We start from the raw sequence: 19,426 nt of genomic DNA, 5'->3' as shown, positions 1-19,426 counted from the left end.
CTAAAACTGTAATCTACCTTTCCACTTTCCCCTCTCTTGGTGAAGATATCTTCAACGCCGATACGATTTTTGAAATGTAAGATTCTACTTTCCCCTCTCTTGGTGAAGATATCTTCAACGCCGATACGATTTTTGAAATGTAAGATTCCACTTTCCCCTCTCTTGGTGAAGATATCTTCAACGCCGATACGATTTTTGAAATTTAGGATTCCAATTTTGCCTCTCTTGGTGAAGATATCTTTAACAAGAGAGACAAAAGTGGAATCTTATATTTCAAAAATCGTATCGGCGTTGAAGATATCTTCACCAAAAGAGGGGAAAGTGGAAGGGTAGATTACAGTTTTAGAGGGTCCAAACCATAATCATAGATTATATTTCTGCTTCTATAAAAATGGATTCAACTCCCTAACTGTTAAATTTTTTACAGATATATCACAATGTCTTTCAATTTCATAAGTTAAAAAGAATTTCAAAACAAAAATGCATTCTTTTGAGGTGAGATAATCCAGCAGAATTGCTCTACAAGTCAACCATTCGGGTTGGTCAGTTTAAAAAGCATACACTTTTTAACACTTAAAAATCAGATATATACATAAGTACAAAATATGTAAAATCAGACAATTATTAAAAGAAAACCAACAACCATAAACGTATATTTGAATTAGTTCCTTTGACTCTCTGTTCCTTTTTAAATTGTCATTGAGGACCAACTGTAAAGACACGGCTACACAGTTCACAAACTTTTTCTGTGCAACTTATTAACAAAATTACTTTGTTTAGGACAGTGGAGGATGCTTTCAAAAGCTACCACTATTACCATTCAGGCAGGAGATTTATCCCTTTTATTTGATTCTACATCCCTCCGTGTACCCCCTAGTGTTCATCAACCTGGATTGCAATGTGATATTGCACATACTTTTTTCTATCACAGCACACACAAAAAAAGAAAAATAACATCCCGTCTTTTTATAAGAGGATGACTCAGTCCCTTTGGGTGACAATACTCATCTAACCATAAATTGATTCTAATCGATAAAGTGTTAATCTCTTGTTTCTGATTTCCAGACGTATATGTGACCTGTTAACTCCTGGTGAAAAGAAGTTACTAAGACAAGTGTCGCCATGGTTTTTCAACAGATTGTCTTGTGAATACAGGAATCTTCATATAAAACATGGAATATTTATTATTGGGAGGGTTAGGATATTACATCTGAAGTAAAATTTATATTTCTCCTAGGGATGGAAATCCGTCGAATTTTTGGGCCGGATTCGGATTCCGGATTCTGAAGGAATCCGTCAAAAAAAGTGACGGATTCTTGCGGATTCCGGATTCTTATTTTTGACGGATTCCGGATTCGGATTCCGGATTCTAGCAGTATTTTAAAAGGCCGTCCGTCACAGAGGGATAGCTTTTTTCGTTAATTTATCACTATGTTACTTGGTTGAAGCCTTGATTTGTTTAAAGTGTTGACTTCCAGCATAACTAAAACATTTACATCACATTAGTAATTATTAAAATTTGTTATGTAGAAAATTTTTTTTTGTCTTTGCCTTCAAACAGAGGGAGTTGTAAGAAAAAAGACGGTAATTTTAGCCTACCAATTTAGAATCCGGAATCCGCTATAAAAAACGGATTCCGGATCCGGATTCGGATTCCAAAATTGGCCGAAAATTGGGCGGATTCCGGATTCCGGATTCGGATTCCGGATCCGGATTCCCATCACTAATTCTCCAGAACTAATTTCTACTTTTCAACTGTGAGGGAAATCTTAACCATGCAAGGTTATTATATTTAAGGGTTGGTACAATCTATAATACAAAGTAGAATAATGTCTGTCCGTCCGTCCGTCTGAAGTTTAAGATCTCGGTAACCACTGAACCGATTGGATTCTACTCTTCAAGGTATATACCTATTACCTATTGATCCTGTGGTGGTTTTAAGCTATTTTCTTGGGGGGGGGGGGGGAGGGAGGGGACATCTTTCTTTTCTTTTAAACCTTGTTTTGTCAAATAAAAAAGATTGTGAAACCTTCCTTCTCCTGTAGGGGCGAAGCCCCAAAAAGGCTAATGGCAAAGAAATTTTTAAAAACATTAAGAAAGAGAGAAAATTCGAAGGTTTTAAAAAATATAAATAAATATAAAATGTTATAAAATACAGAAAACATCTAAAAAATGTAAACAAATTTTTAAAAATCTCCCCTGAACCTTTAGGAAAAAAGCCCCTAGAGGCTAGGGGAGAAGCCAATAGTGGACAATAAATGAATGTACCTCCTGATTATGAGGAACCAGGGATAAGGGATGGGAAACGTAGGAAAATATTATTTCAGGCCTATTTCAAGCCTAGGCCTATTTCTAGCCTAATAAACCAGTTTTGGGATAGCGCAGTGGTTCGTATAAAATGCTAATGAAAAAGCTGTGTGTGTGTGTGTAGATAAAGTATAGAATCAAATTCAGGTAGCTAGTTTAAAGTAAAAAACATAACTTTTTATAAACCTATATGTATATTAATGGCTTTTGTTAAAATGAAGTTTTTTCTCTCCCAAAATTTTTTATCTTTTACTTTGGTAATTTGAACTGTCAGAAAGCTATCGTTGGGTTTCCCTCAGACAGATTTTAGTTTGTATTATTTGCATTTTTAATAATGAGTAAAAATTTTATTTGAAAATTTCATTGCTAATTAAAATTCAAAATAAATAAATAAATATGCACTTGGGTAACATTCTATCAAGTTCTTTGGATACTATACTGGATATAATGTAATGATATATCTGTACTGTGTTGTATTGTACAAAAATTAGGGTGAAGGTGTTGTATCAACTCCGTACTAAATTTTTAAAATTCAAAATACAACATCTAATTTATAAACTACCAAATGAAAATTCGTAGCTACCTTCTTTCCAAAAAAATAATCTTGTTATTTTTGTATTTTCTATGTGGCCCTTTTTTAATGTTTAACTCTAAGCAGATTTAATAATTAAACTAATGTGATCTAACACCATTTATATTTATTTTTTCATAGCAGACGAAATCATTATTTTTTCAAGAATTGTCTGCTTCTAAAATTTCCGCCATCTGTGATTTGGGCTTGTTTTGTATCAACCAATCACCAATTGGCATTCAATAGAATATGTTTACTATATAATAGGCAAGAGCCTATATTGTTTACCAGCAGCTACGCCGCTAAAGGCCTCTAGAGGCACTTGAGAAAGGGGTGTTGATTTCGATAACAAAGTTTTTAATTTAGATTTTAAAAGAAAAGCAACAAAAAATTGGGGAGGGAAAATTTTTTTGGTGGGGGGTCGACCACCCATTCTACTTTTTCAGGTCTGACACTTAAAACTTTACGAGTTTTAATGTTCGTTTGTCCTACAATTTCAGAGCTTCGTTTTCGCTAGAGGCCTCTAGGGGCACTTGAGGAATGGGGAGTTGATTTCGATAATCAAATTTTGAATTTAGATTTTAAAAGAAAAGCAACAAAAAATTGGGGGTGAGGAAATTTTTTTGGTGGGGGGTCCGAACACCCATTCTTCTTTTTCAGGTCTGACACTCTACGAGTTTTAATGTTCGTTTGTCCTACCACTTCAGAGCTTCGCTTTTATGGTTGTTGTTATCCTTCGTTTATTAATAGTTAACCCTTTATTTCTGTTACTTAGAGAAGATAAATCTCTGTATGAAGGCTTGCTCACCAGATATTCTGACAAACTTAAAAAATTCAAGATTTTTCAATATGTGGGCAGCACAAATACATTGACGATACCTGTCTTGCCCCAGCTAAGATCACTGAGCCTGTATTCTGTCAACAGATCCGAAGCCCTTGCCCTGTTACATGCTAGCAAAGATACTCTTGTTGATCTTGTTATCACAGCAGTTAAGCTGCCAGACCCCTCAGAATTGAGAGACTTGAAACTGCCAAATTTGAAAAACTTAGATTTGTCGACAGTTGACAGCAGTGTTGCATTGTCATTACTGAAATCAAATATGCAGACCATCACAAAATTGTCATTGTGCAAAGTAAAATTAGTTGGAGATGAAATTGGAAATATTTTGATGCCAAACCTCAGCTCTTTGCAGGAATAAAGAGATATGTAAATGTGCCAAAACTATTTTACTATTCAGTTAATCCATGCCAGTCTGCAAGTAAGGGGGGGGGGAAGTTCTGACACTTTTGCGTAAACAGTGATTATAGGCTTTGTTTTGGAGATAATGGATAGGTTATTTGGCAAAAAAGTTTCCTTTTGGGATGTAGTTTTCCTATTTTTAAAAAATTTTTGGATTCGGCCTCCAGGTTCCGGTACTCCAGGCCTCCAGGTGGATTCTGGACAGGTAAAAATTGAAAATTCAAGATAGAACAAAACTTATTTAACAAAAGTTTGTACTTTATGGATGGTATGAACTAATTTGAAGAAATTTTTGAAATCGGGCTCCAGGTTCCGGTACTCCAGGCCTCCAGGTGGATTCTGGACAGGTAAAAATTGAAAATTCAAGATAGAACAAAACTTATTTAACAAAAGTTGGTACTTTATGGATGGTATGAACTAATTTGAAGAAATTTTTGAAATCGGGCCTCAGGTTCTGGTACTGCAGGCCTCCAGGTGGATCCTGGACAGGTAAAAATTGAAAATTTTTAATTTTAAAGTTAGAACAAAACTTATTTAACAAAAGTGGCTTCTTTATGGATGGTATGCACTAATTTGAAGAAAATTTTGAAATCGGGCTCCAGGTTCAGGTGCTGCAGGCCTCCAGGTGGATCCTGGGCAGGTAAAAATTAAATATTTTTACTTTAAAAGTTAGAACAAAACTTATTTAACAAAAGTTGCTACTTTATGGATGGTATGAACTAATATGAAGAAATTTTTGGATTCGGCCCCCAAGTTCCGGTACTCCAGGCCTCCATGTGGATTCTGGACAGGTAAAAATTGAAAATTCAAGATAGAACAAAACTTATTTAACAAAAGTTTGTACTTTATGGATGGTATGAACTAATTTGAAGAAATTTTTGAAATCGGGCTCCAGGTTCAGGTGCTGCAGGCCTCCAGGTGGATCCTGGGCAGGTAAAAATTAAAAATTTTTACTTTAAAAGTTAGAACAAAACTTATTTAACAAAAGTTGGTACTTTATGGATGGTATGAACTAATATGAAGAAATTTTTGGATTCGGCCCCCAAGTTCTGGTACTCCAGGCCTCCAGGTGGATTCTGGACAGGTAAAAACTGAATTTTTTTACTTTAAAAGTTAGAACAAAACTTATTTGACAAAAGTGGCTTCTTTATAGATAGTATTAACTAATTTGAAGAAAAATTTTGAAATCGGGCTCCAGGTTCAGGTGCTGCAGGCCTCCAGGTGGATCCTGGAAAGGTAAAAATTAAAAATTTTTACTTTAAAAGTTAGAACAAAACTTATTTAACAAAAGTTGCTACTTTATGGATGGTATGATCTAATTTGAAGAAATTTTTGAAATCGGGCTCCAGGTTCTGGTACTGCAGGCCTCCAGGTGGATCCTGGACAGGTAAAAATTGAAATTTTTTAATTTAAAAGTTAGAACAAAACTTATTTAACAAAAGTGGCTTCTTTATAGATGGTTTGAACTAATTTGAAGAAAATTTTGAAATCGGGCTCCAGGTTCAGGTACTGCAGGCCTCCAGGTGGATCCTGGACAGGTAAAAACTGATTTTTTTTACTTTAAAAGTTAGAACAAAACTTATTTGACAAAAGTGGCTTCTTTATAGATATTATTAACTAATTTGAAGAAAAATTTTGAAATCGGGCTCCAGGTTTAGGTACTGCAGGCCTTCAGGTGGATCCTTGACAGGTAAAAACTGAAATTTTTACTTTCAAAGTTAGAACAAAACTTATTTAACAATAGTGGCTTCTTTATAGATGGAATTAACTAATCTGAAAAAAAATTTTGAAATCGGGCTCCAGGTTCAGGTAAAAATTTCAATTTTTACTTTAAAAATTAGAACAAAACTTATTTAACAAAAGTGGCTTCTTTATAGATGGTAGGAAGTAATACATGTCCAGGATCTACCTGGAGGCCTGCAGTACCTGAACCTGGAGCCCAATTTCAAATTTTTCTTTAAAGTATTTAATACCATCCATAAAGTATCAACTTTTGTTCAATAAGTTTTGTTCTAACTTAAATAGAAAAAAATTTTAGTTTTTACCTGTCCAGGATCCACCTGGAGGCCTGCAGTACCTGAACCTGGAGCCCGATTTCAAAATTTTCTTCAAATTACTTCCTACCATCCATAAAGAAGCCAATGTTGTTAAATAAGTTTTGTTCTAAAGAATTTCAATTTTTACCTGTCCAGGATCTACCTGGAGGCCTGCAGTACCTGAACCTGAAGCCCGATTTCAAAATTTTCTTCAATATAGTTCATACCATCTATAAAGAAGCCACTTTTTTAAAATAAGTTTTTTTCTAACTTTTAAAGTAAAAAATTACTGTTTATCTGTCCAGGATCCACCTGGAGGCCTGCAGTACCTGAACCTGGAGCTCGATTTCAAAATTTTCTTCAGATTAGTTAAAACCATCTATAAAGAAGCCACTTTTGTAAAAATAAGTTTTGCTTTAACTTTTAAAGTAAGTTTTGTTCTAACTTAAAAAGTAAAAATTATCAATTTTTACCCGTCCAGGATCCACCTGGAGGCCTGCAGTACCTGAACCTGGAGCCCGATTTCAAAATTTTCTTCAAATTAGTTCATACCATCCATAAAGAAGCCACTTTTGTTAAATAAGTTTTGTTCTAACTTTTAAATAAAAATTTTTTAATTTTTACCTGTCCAGGATCCACTTGGAGGCCTGCAGCACCTGAACCTGGAGCCCGATTTCAAAATTTTCTTCAAATTAGTTCATACCATCCATAAAGAAGCCACTTTTGTTAAATAAGTTTTGTTCTAACTTTTAAAGTAAAAATTTTCAATTTTTACATGTCCAGGATCCACCTGGAGGCCTGCAGCACCTGAACCTGAAGCCCGATTTCAAAATTTTCTTCAGATTAGTTAATACCATCTAAAAAGAAGCCACTTTTGTAAAAATAAGTTTTGTTCTAACTTTTAAAGTAAAAATTATCAATTTTTACCCGTCCAGGATCCACCTGGAGGCCTGCAGTACCTGAACCTGGAGCCCGATTTCAAAATTTTCTTCAAATTAGTGCATACCATCCATAAAGAAGCCACTTTTGTTAAATAAGTTTTGTTCTAACTTTAAAATTAAAAATTTTCAATTTTTACCTGTCCAGGATCCACCTGGAGGCCTGCAGTACCAGAACCTGAGGCCCGATTTCAAAAATTTCTTCAAATTAGTTCATACCATCCATAAAGTACCAACTTTTGTTAAATAAGTTTTGTTCTATCTTGAATTTTCAATTTTTACCTGTCCAGAATCCACCTGGAGGCCTGGAGTACCGGAACCTGGAGGCCGAATCCAAAATTTTCTTCAGATTAGTTAATACCATTTATAAAGAAGCCACTTTTGTTAAATAAGTTTTGTTCTAACTTTAAAATTAAAAATTTTCAATTTTTACCTGTCCAGGATCCACCTGGAGGCCTGCAGTACCAGAACCTGGAGCCCGATTTCAAAAATTTCTTCAAATTAGATCATACCATCCATAAAGTACAAACTTTTGTTGAATAAGTTTTGTTCTATCTTGAATTTTCAATTTTTACCTGTCCAGAATCCACCTGGAGGCCTGGAGTACCGGAACCTGGAGGCCGAATCCAAATTTTTTTTAAAAATAGGAAAACTACATCCCAAAAGGAAACTTTTTTGCCAAATAACCTATCCATTATCTCCAAAGACAAAGCCTATAATCAATGTTTACGCAAAAGTGATATGATAAGACATTTTTGTTAATATCTGGTTTTGGTATTTTACCCTTTATTTCTAAAACATTTATTTGAATAGTGCTTAAATAGTTAAATGCATTTAGATCACTATTAGATGTAATCGAGTTAATATAGTAATGATAATAGTTTTATTTATGGCATAGTGTTATAGACAGCTTTCCTCGGATATTAATATGAAAAATTATAAGATAAGCCCCGAGCTAACAAAACTGGTTTTAATTTTATGATTTTTATTTTATTATTCGTCGAAAGTTGTCTATAACACGATGCTATTCATGATTTTTCAGTTTTGCTAAGTTTCTAATCCAGCGGATATTAATCGGTTTCAAAGCCAAACTCTGAAAAATAATTAACAATAATTAAACCACTTTCATTACTAATGAAATCATAAAGGCTAATTCATCAAACCTTTTATTTTAATCTCTTTGTTTTGTAGTTGACAAATGTGAACTCGGCAGCGGCTGTAGCCCTTATAACATCTCATGCCGACAATATAATTGATCTCACAGTTGATTATGAAGATCCAACTGATCTGGATATAGGGAATGTTGAATTACCAAATTTGAAACAACTTCATATGCAATGGTTGGACAGATCTGATGCTTTTGTTTTAATAAGGTTATTTCACAGAGTTAACTTATTAAATAAGTTCCTTTAAGGGTGACTTCAATTTTAAGTTTTGCAATCTCAGACTTTTCTGGTTTGGTTCATTAATGCATCCTCTTAATAAGAATGGCAACATCCATGAAAGCGAAGCTTTAAAACAATAGGACAAACGAACATGACACTTGTAGAGTGTCAGAACTGAATAAGCGGAATGTAAATAGAAAAGTCTAAACATAATTGTGAGTAAATATGTAAATCATAATATCCATTAAATTTTGTCGTGGCTGATCATGAGCTAAAGTTTCTATATGTGCAATAAAATTTGTGGCTAATAAAATACAGAGATAGGGGACAATGGGCTGTTTATTTCACTAGTCCCCAAATTTTTATGAAAACGTTTTCTTATTCGTTGGCTAACAACTTTGGGGACTTTAGTGAATTTGGATTGGTTGATTCATTATGTTGAGTATTCAAATGTTTCAACCACTAATTTTAATCTACAGAATGGGTTGAAAGTATCATCATTGGGGATGTACGTCAATTTATCGTCCATTGTCTTATGCCTTTAGACCCCTGAATAAATTAGGTACACATATTTCTGATCACTATGCACCTTTTCATTTTTTGAATAATTCTAAAGTTGTAAATAGGCCCAAATTTATAAAAACCAGAAATTTTTCTAATGAAAATATAAATTCCTTTAAGACTCTTTTAGAACAGGCTAACTTTCAAAGTACGTTTAACGAGCAACAAAACCCACAAATAGCTTATGACAAATTTCATGAGATTTTTTTCACCCTTTTTGATGCCCATTTTGAAGAAAAAACTGTTCGCTTTAATATAAACATACATAAAATAGAACCTTGGATGTCAAAGGGTCTTTTAAAATCCAGGCGAACAAAAATAGAACTCTATTCAATTTATTCTAAACACCGTTCAGTTGAAAATAAACAAATTTTTGATAAATATAAGAATCTTTATAATAAACTACTTAGAGCCATGAAGAAACTTCACTATAGTAAGCTACTTATTTCACATCAAGGCAATCTTAAAAAATCTTGGGAAATTATCAAAGAGGCATGTAATAAGAGTGGGAGGGCTAAAAATTCTTCACCCAAATCTTTGAATATAAATGGTAATATTATAAATCAAACTGAACTAATTGTTGAAAATTTTAATAGACACTTCACAAGTGTAACTACTAATATTCAGCAGTCAATTCCACCAACCGATCGCCCCCCTGACAGTTATTTAGATGAGGTCCAAGCAAATTTTATTTTCAATTTAACTTCCCCTGAACAAATCATGCAAATTTTTAGCCATCTTGAAAGCAAATCTAGCACAGATTTTACTGGTCTATCCACTAAATTTGTAAAAATAATTTTGCCGCTAATTGCTAAGCCACTAGCACATATTTTTAATTTATCTCTTAGGCATGGTTTGGTCCCCTCTCAATTTAAGATTGCTAAAGTTTCTGCAGTTTTTAAAAAGGGTGGAAATCCTGAAAACCTTAATGATTACAGGTCAATTAATCTATTGTTGGTTTTTAGCAAAATCTTGGAAAAATTAGTTTCAATTCAATTGAAAGACTATTTAAGTGAGCATGACATTATTCACCCTAATCAGTTTGGTTTTCAGGAAGGCAATTCTACAATTCATCCTATGATTCACATGCTTAATAAAATTTCAACTGCAATGAATAATAATGAATATACAATTGGTATTTTTTGCGACCTAACCAAAGCCTTTGATATGGTTCCTGTAGACATAATGTGTAAAAAATTGGAAAAGATAGGAATGAGGGGGTCCACTCTAAATTGGTTTAGAAACTATTTGACAGATAGACAACAATTTGTTTGTATTGATTCAATAAGTTCAACACTAAGTGAAATTACTCTAGGTTTACCACAAGGATCGATACTTGGCCCAATTTTGTTTATAATTTTCATAAATGATTTACCAAAGTCCACTTTATTATATTCTTTACTTTTTTGTGATGACACTACCCTTCTTGCCTCTGGGCCGAATTTAGCAGATTTGGTCACATTTGTAAATTCAGAGTTGCAAAAAGTCTCTACTTGGTTTCGCACTAACAAAATGTCTCTACATCCTTTAAAAACTAAGTTTACTATTTTTCATCCCTCCCCTCATCTAATTCCATGGAATGAAATAAATATCTACATTAATGAAAATAATATTGACTGCCCTTCCCCTAATGATCAACTCATTAGAAAATTAGAATTTGTCAACCATGAATCAGAAATACCTGCTATAAAATTTCTAAGGGTTTATTTTGATCCAGCCCTCAATTTTAGGTACCATATTAAACAATTAAACTGTTTTTAACCTATTTTTAAAACATATATCAAAAATATACTATGACACCAGTTGAATTAAACTGCAGAGCCTAAATTTGAATTAAGTCCCTAATAAACTTTTTTGAGGGGATTTAAAAATTAATTTTACTGTTGCTGTGGTCTTTTTTGATCAGAGCAAAAGGTCTTTTTTTATTTGGGTAAAATTCGTAGCTTTTAGAGTGTTTTGCTTCATATATATAGTATTCTGGTATAGAGTAAAATTAGGCCTTTTGATTTCATCTAAATTAATTCATTAAAAACTTAATTCTTTACAATATATCAATGAATTAACTTTATCGTGCTTGTTTTCCATCACTTATTTAAAACACAAAAAAATTGGCGGTAAAGGGTTAAATAGTGAAAGATGACAACAAACGTTTACGCAATACAACAAATTTTTTTTTGTCACATATACAAATATAATAAATAAAAGATTATTCAAACTTATTTTTTTAAATATTTTTAAAAAGCATGTATCTTTTATGTGTATAGTTTTCATTCTTTTCATTTTAATTAAATAAAAATTATTTAACTACATTGGAAATAAGTCACTTTGTGAAAACACTCTTTTTTGAATTGTAAAAAACTGAAATGAAACGAGACTTCTAATTGGTTCAGACTTCAGAATAATATGTTTTATTTTAATGTTAAATTTCTTCTATATAAATTATTGGTTTAGAAAAAAATTATTTGCATTGAACAGAGTAGAGTTTTTATTATTGTATTGATATAATCTGAATCACATCAAATTGTTCTGTAAGAAACAATTTAACCCCAAACTAAAAAATGCTTTTGCTTCCATCAAAATGATCACAGCAACATATATAATTGATTTTTAAATCCCCAAAAAAAAGTTTATTGGGGACTTAATTCAAATTTGGGCTCTGCAGTCTTATTCTACTGGTGTCATAGTATATTTTTAATATATGATAAAAAAATAGGTTAAAAACAGTTTAAATGCAAAACTTTCAAAATCATTGTTTGTTTTACGCAGATGTCAAAAAATATTATATCCTGAAGCAATGCGATCCTTATATTATTCAACTTTTCATTGTCACTTAATCTATGGAATTATAGCATATTCTTCAACATATGATAGCCTTATTAATGACATCTTTAAGCAACAAAAGAAAGCTATTCGATGTATTTCTAATGCCAAATATAATTCTCACACAGGAATCTTATTTAAAAAGTTGGGTATTTTGCCATTTCCAGCACTTGTGGATTATTTTAAATTAAATTTTATGTATCTCTATATAAAGGATTTGCAGCCTAAATCATTTAGAATAAGCAATTATTGGACTTTGAATCAAGATAGAAATATTCCTTATGCTTTAAGAACTCATGCTGACTTTGCTATACCATTTTCCAGAATTGCACTAATTTCTAGATTGCCTTTTATTTCTTTACCAAAAACATGGAATAAATATGAAGAAATTTTAAAAGATCTAAAAAATAGGCCAAATTATAATTTATTTAAAAAACACTTGAAAAAAACATTGATTGAAAATATTGAAACAAACTGCAACAGACTTCTTTGTCATATTTGCCATTTAAATGCAATTTAAACTTATTGGTTAGAATATTACCTTAACTTATTTCTTGTCATTTTATTATTCTGTGATCAAAATTGTTTTAATTAGAAAGCAAAATTTGCTAGGTCTTAAACGTACTACATCGCCGTCAACTTCTTTTTTATGCTTTGTTGTAATCTTTAAAACTTTTTAACATTTAACCTTAAACCTTATTCTTTTGCTCCTGAGTTTTATAAAAAAAAGCACTAAATTTTTAATTTTTCCATTCACTTAAGTACATCTGTATATTTTATATTTAGTTTTTGGTATAAGGCTTGATCCTTTCACCGCATGTTCCTAGGGTTACTAATTAAAAATTGTTGACTTTATAACTTTAGCTTGCACTCTATGTTTGCGTTAGATCCTGCCTCTAGCAACATATTCTTATGTTTATTATTTAGTATCAATGATTTATATAAACTTATGCTATATGTAAATATTCTTAATCTGTCATTATCACTGTATTTTAATATGTTGACTGAAATAAATATTTGATGTTGATGTTGATGTTGTTCTTGTGAAAAATAGAAGAATGTGTGATATTTGACCATATTAAAAAGATAATATATAGACAATTTATAGGATTTTTCCCCCGGCTTTTTTTGGAATTCAAGTTGTGCAGTTGCAATTATTATGCCTTATGGTAAAAAACACATTTAAAATTTTAAAAAATTTTGGACAAGTATTATGCCCAGTAATTTTGCTTTGAAATTTTTGAGGCCCCGGCCCCCTTATGGGGGTAAAAAATCATTGCATCAGAACTATTCATGGTGGTCCCTGAATAGGCCTGGAGGAGTAGAATCAGGAACTTTTGACATTTTCAAAATATCTTGTTCCTCGCACGAGAAAATCTCAAAAAAAACCCTCTAAAAAACACTATTTTTGAAAAATGGCCAATTTTTAGAGGTTTTTGAGATTTTTTCAGGCTAGAAATGAGATATTTTAAAAATTTTAAGTTCCTGATTCTACTCCTCAAGGTCTATTCAGGGAGCACCATGAAGCCATACTTCTGATAGAATGGTTTTTTGAACCCCATAATTTCAAAGTGAAATTACTTGGCATAATAGGTACAAAAGCCGGGGGAAAAATCCTCTAAAAGACATACATTTAAAAATACACATTATTAACATGAAACAGATCTATTTATACAATATGAGATTAATTATATTTAAAAATTAGCTTGATTGTGAAAACTTGTACCTTACAAGGGCTGGCTGGGCTACTCTCATAGAACTAGGCATAGAAGATGTGGAAATTAACAAAGAGGATCTCGAGGAGCTCTACATTCCAAATCTCCAAACTCTGAATTTGACTCACAGTGATGAATTTTATGATTATTCTAGATTTAGTAATTATGTTTATATTCAAAAAGAATAATATCGTTATAATACCTATGTAAGTTTGTTTAAATAAAAATGTAAATGCATGATATATAAAAGCACAAGCTATATATTTGTGAAATTTAATTCCATGGAAATTCTTGAACTTTTTCTATTTCCTACCTACCTAACTATTATTTTTTAAATTTTTTTTTTATTTCTATATTCATGTACTTTTTTATTTTTTTTGTATATTCCAGACATTTTTTTAAAAAAATGGAGGGCGACGAAAAGCTTGAGAAACTTCCTGTTCTTGTTTTACTATAGAGAATATTATGAGATTTCTTCCATTTAAGGACATAAAGAATTTGAGATGTCTAAATTCAAGGTGACTTTATTTATTCTTATAGTAAATCAAGTCTTGATGGTCTTGCAATTTTTGGGTTAGCAATAACCGTTTGCATTATTTTCTTGCCTGCAGTTTTTCAGCATCTAAAAGGATATTTTAACAATCTTAGGTCAAGACAAACAATTTCACAAAGGGAAATGGGCAGTGAAGATGTAAGTGATCTAAGCACCTTCAAGTAGTGATTTTTAATATTTTTTTTGTTATTTTGCTAGTCTTTTGTAAATATAGTTTAACGTAGAAAAAAATGTAAATTAATTGACTAAATATATACCATCAACTGCTTATATAAAGAAGAGCATATTTTACGGTGAATTATGTCATATGTACAGCTAAAGAGATGATAAAAGCATTGTGATTAATGATTTTTGATTTTACAGTTTTCAATGATGTTTTGATGCAATATTAAAACAGATTAAACTAAAGAAAAACGTTTAATGATATTTCGACATTTTAATTTTTTCACCATGAAATCATTCATCGAATATAGTCCCTTTCGTGACCACACCTCTTAAGGGGCGTTTTGTCGTATTTTTACAGTAGCTTTTGATAGGCTATTTTAGGTTAGGTTATGTTGGCGTTGGATTAGGTGATTGCCCCGCAGGTATAATAGGAAAAAATCCACTGTGAAAATACAATGAAATGTGTTTAGAAGCCCTGCTATTTTTTTTTTTTTTTATTAAGGTTCGATAAGCTTGTAAGTTCAATGATGCCAGAATTATTTGGAACATTCAAGATCTGTGATATAGGTGACATTGATAATTGCAATATTCCCAAGATACTTTCAGCTGCCACGAGGAAACCACACTTCCAGAACAACAAATTAGACTTAACATTCACAGAAAAAAATGGTTATTACTATGCAATGCAATGGTCAAAATATTGCTTTTCAAATTCAAAGATAACATTTCTGGACTTGGCATTTGTTTCAAAGATGGTTTTTATGTTTTTGACTATCCTAGTGATTTAAGTGATACAGAAGAGATTAATGGAGCTACTAAAGTTGAAGAAGAAGACTAATTAAACTTCTTACTTCCTGATTTAACCTTTTGTGCCCTTTAAAGGTTGTCAGTAAAGTTTAATGATGAAAGGTCCAGTGATCTTGATCATGAAGAAGATGAAGTAGAGGTTCCTTTGATTTAAGCTTTAATCAACAGACATTCCAAACAGATAAAAGAATTGGAGATTGCAAATTTATGGGGTGGATGTAATTTGAAGTTAGCACATTTGGAAAGTCTAACTTCTCTTTCATTAGACAAAGTTGATACATATATGGCCTTAGAATTACTTGATGATTGCAGGCAGAAAATTTTGAAATTCAAAATGACGGATATTGAATTTTTAGATGGGAATTATGATATTGGTGATATGGACTTATATGCCTTAGAAATTTCTAATCTAAAACACCTACATCTTCACCCTAAAGATATAATCATAAGCCACCTAGTTAGTAAAAATGCAACTAGAATTGAATCATTTTTAACAAATTCAAATATTGTTAAATTTCCCCTTGTGCCTAATATAAAAATATTATGGATTAATAGAGCATCGTTGGAAATGCTTTCAAAATGCCATTTGACCATCCAATGTTTAGCAGTTGAAAGAGATTCTCTTCCCTTCACAAACCCGGATGATGATGTTTATTATGACAATGAGAACTATGATGTACTCAATGATGCTCCACTTCCAATGTTAACAGATCTTTACCTGAAAAAGATGAGATCAGAAAAATTGCTGGAAAACAGTGCAGCTACATTAGAATTTCTGATGATAAAGTGTGTTAGGTTTATGGAATACTTTGAAGGCAGAAATGTAAAGTTGACTAAGGTTCACACTGTTCTGATGATTGATGATGGGGAAAGATATACAGATAAACACAGGAAATAATGGATTTTTAACATAGAAAATGTTTTATTGTTAATTAGTTAGAAGGCAAAAATAATATCTGCAAACAAATTACATTTACATTACTGTACAAATTAAAAATTTGACTTATTTATCCATTATTTTAAATAACTTAGAGATCTGATAGCGAATATGTGTCCCAATGCTAACATAACCTATGGAGACATTAATAGTCTGGCCAAGAGAACATTCTTAGATCGTTGCAGGCAAACCATTTTAATTAATTACCAATTAAGACTTATTCGAAGCTTATTAGAGCAAGGACATGTTCAAAACATTTTATTTTTATCATGTAATTTTTGTGTGAAAAAATTTAACAACTGTGAGGAAGTTATTTAAAATTTGAAATAGACAAAGATTTAAAAAAAGGTCGCCAGTTCTACTTAGTGGTTCCCCCCAACAAAAGGTAAAAATTACGTACATGTTTCGTGATTTTTTCCCCGAAGTTAGTTGTTGGTATAAGCTGATCTTGTCATACTTTTATTGCGTGTTTGTTAATCGTCCATTTTTTTTGAAAATAAAACGCTTTAATTTTAGAAAGAAGAAATGGAACAACGAGTTTAGAGATGCAGTCTTGAAGTCATTTTTTACACACAGTACTTCATATTTTGATATTATAGACTAGAGTTGTGTATTTATTGTGGTCTGCTGTTTTATTTCGTCTATTTTTGTTCAATTAGCCTTATATTTATAGTATGTAGATCATTTTTTATTTGATTTTAAAGTAAGATGTTTCTATTAACATAAGAAAATTTGTGTTGTAATTTCATGCCTAAATGACGAGACTGAGATCACATGGACTTCAATTAAAGAAAACTTTCAATCTACTGCTAAGGAAATCCTAGGACACAAGAAACCAGAGAAAAAGGACTGGATCTCTGAAGAAACATGGATCAAAATAGAAGAGAGAAAGAAGCTCAAAAACAAAATCCATAATGCTCAACATTTGGCTGACATGAGCAATTTAAAAGCTGAATATACTGCTAAAGACAAAGAAGTCAAAAAGTGCACAAGGAAAGACAAGAGAGATTACATTGACAATCTGGCTGAAAAGGCCCAGAGAGCAGCTGACTTTGGTAACATGAAAACAGTATACAACATAACCAAGCAATTAAGTGGCAAAAATAGCAAAAAGAGTGGTGAAACTATCAAGGCTAAAGATGGTAAATTACTCACTACAGAAAAAGAAATTGCTGAAAGGTGGAAATCAAATTTTGAAGAAGTGTTGAACAGACCTGAACCAGAAATTACTGCTGAACCAGAACCAGGACATGAAATAGACATAGATATAAGACCACCAACTATTCAAGAAGTTAAAGCTGCTATACATAGCCTAAAGAATGACAAAGCACCAGGACCTGACTTGATAACTGCCGAAATGCTTAAGGCAGACATAGATCTTTCTGCTAGGACTCTAACTAATCTTTTTGATAAAATATGGAGGCAAGAAAAGATACCAACGGACTGGTCTAAAGGTATAATCATAAAACTACCTAAGAAGGGAGATTTGAACAATTGTGATAATTGGAGAGGAATTATGCTGCTTTCTATCCCAAGCAAGGTCCTATGTAAAGTTATTTTAAACAGAATTGATGAGAAAATTGACAATAAACTGAGAGAAGAACAAGCTGGATTCCGTGCTGGAAGGGGCTGTGTTGACCAAATTTTCACCCTTAGGACAGTTATTGAACAATGTGTTGAATTTAACAAGCCACTTCACGTAAATTTTGTTGATTTCTCTAAGGCCTTTGACTCCATACACAGACAAACACTCTGGAAAATACTAAGAAGTTATGGTATACCAGAAAAGATGATAATTATGATAACTAAATTTTATGACAACTTCCAAGCCTGTGTTTCAGTTGGAAACAATAAGACATCTGATTTTTTTAAAATAAGCACTGGAGTTAGACAGGGATGCATTTTATCACCTATTCTATTTGTATTGGTCATTGACTGGGTGATGAAGAAAACCACAGAGGACAAAAAACGTGGTCTCCAGCTGGGCATACTAGGACACCTAGAAGATCTGGACTTTGCTGATGACCTGGCACTGATTTCAGAAACAATTAAACATCTACAAGCTAAGACAGATAGACTAGTCAAATATGCAGGACAAGTTGGGCTCTTTGTTAATGTCAAGAAGACTGAAATTATGAATATACCTACAAACCCTGATCAAACTATAACAATAAATGATGAACAATTGAAACAAAGCAACAAATTCACCTATCTGGGGAGTGTTATCAGCAGTGAAAATGGCTCAAAAGCTGATATTAAAACCAGGATTGATAAGGCTAGGGTTGCTTTCAACAGTCTACACAACGTTTGGAATTCAAAGAAACTCGCTCTGAAAACAAAAATCAGACTTTACAACAGTAATGTGAAATCAGTGCTTCTCTATGGAGCGGAATGCTGGAGAACTGTGAAAACTGAAACAAATCAACTTAATGCATTTCACAATAGCTGCCTAAGAAGAATTTGCAAAATATTCTGGCCAAACAAAATATCAAACCTTGAGCTGTATGCTAAGACCAAGTGCAATAGTATTGAAGCAGAAGTGAAATATAAAAGACTAAGGTGGCTAGGACATGTGCTCAGAATGGAACAAAATAGGTTTCCAAAAAAGTGCTTAAAATGGAACCCCACCACTGGTAAACGTAATCGGGGACAACCAAAAATGACCTGGAGGCGGAGCACTGAAAAGGACCTCTTTAATTTGGAATTAACATGGGGAGAAGCTGAGAAACTTGCCAAAGACAGCAGGAATTCATGGAGGAACAAGGTGTCCGTATTCTCTGGCCTTCACAGTCAAAAAGAGAGATGCGTCTGATGATGATGATGAATTTCATGCAAGATTATTAAAAATAATTTTTACTTATAAAACTTTATGGTTTTTTTCTTATACATTATTATGTATTTCTTTTTATGTCCCCTTTTTATATATTTTATAACTTTTTCAGATAAAAAAAATTCTTGTCCTCTTTGGTCTTTGCTTCCTAATTCCCTTCAAAAATATAAAAATAAAAGTTTCCCTTTATTTCTTTAATTATTAATAGAAAGTCTTACTTACTAATTAAGATGTTTTTTCGTAATCATCTTGACAAAAAATTTTATTTTAAAATTATCTTATTACTACGAGTTCTTAATTGGTCATTCCATAAATAAAAAGACACAATTTTGTGGAATAGCATCCATAGAATATCGATTTAGACTTTCAGGCTAAGGCGCTGCTGCTTAACAATTGTCACCGTTAGTTTGTTCATCTAGTAGTTTCGCGTTTAGTGATGTTTCCAACCTTGTAAATCTATAATTTGTTTGTCCTTGTATAAATTTAATTTCCCTATCATTAAATTTCCCTCTCAACTCAAATGTCGTCTTCGTAGTTTGTCTAATCAAAACAAAACAGCTG

At 32.2% G+C, this 19,426-nt stretch overlaps 2 protein-coding genes and 2 long non-coding RNA genes across 4 annotated transcripts; 3 read left to right on the top strand and 1 right to left on the bottom strand.

Annotated features, from left to right (window-relative positions):
* Positions 1 to 3: 3 nt before the first annotated feature.
* On the top strand, positions 4 to 1,244 carry LOC145314027 (uncharacterized). The gene is made up of 3 exons (XR_013877598.1): positions 4 to 495; positions 781 to 824; positions 1,066 to 1,244. It is a non-coding gene; the product is annotated as an uncharacterized LOC145314027 (long non-coding RNA).
* Positions 1,245 to 3,582: 2,338 nt separating this feature from the next.
* LOC145314009 (uncharacterized) lies at positions 3,583 to 13,960 on the top strand. Its single transcript, XM_080153735.1, has 3 exons — positions 3,583 to 4,071; positions 8,284 to 8,465; positions 13,593 to 13,960. Exons 1-3 carry the CDS (start codon positions 3,598 to 3,600, stop codon positions 13,759 to 13,761), a joined length of 825 nt encoding a protein of 274 aa, XP_080009861.1. The 5' UTR covers positions 3,583 to 3,597; the 3' UTR covers positions 13,762 to 13,960.
* Positions 13,961 to 13,967: 7 nt separating this feature from the next.
* LOC145314017 (uncharacterized) lies at positions 13,968 to 16,898 on the top strand. The gene is made up of 4 exons (XM_080153746.1): positions 13,968 to 14,091; positions 15,704 to 15,989; positions 16,131 to 16,220; positions 16,552 to 16,898. Exons 2-4 carry the CDS (start codon positions 15,799 to 15,801, stop codon positions 16,637 to 16,639), a joined length of 369 nt encoding a protein of 122 aa, XP_080009872.1. The 5' UTR covers positions 13,968 to 14,091; positions 15,704 to 15,798; the 3' UTR covers positions 16,640 to 16,898.
* LOC145314031 (uncharacterized) lies at positions 16,550 to 18,982 on the bottom strand. Its single transcript, XR_013877601.1, has 2 exons — positions 18,869 to 18,982; positions 16,550 to 16,786 (listed from the first exon to the last, which is right to left on the bottom strand). It is a non-coding gene; the product is annotated as an uncharacterized LOC145314031 (long non-coding RNA).
* Between the last annotated feature and the right edge of the window lie 444 nt (positions 18,983 to 19,426).

This window comes from Acartia tonsa, chromosome 1 (assembly GCF_053477335.1).
Source record: "Acartia tonsa isolate MP-2025a chromosome 1, ASM5347733v1, whole genome shotgun sequence".
Lineage (NCBI taxonomy): Eukaryota > Metazoa > Arthropoda > Copepoda > Calanoida > Acartiidae > Acartia > Acartia tonsa.
Note: the sequence above shows the minus strand (reverse complement) of the source record. Positions and strands in the feature narration are given on the sequence as shown.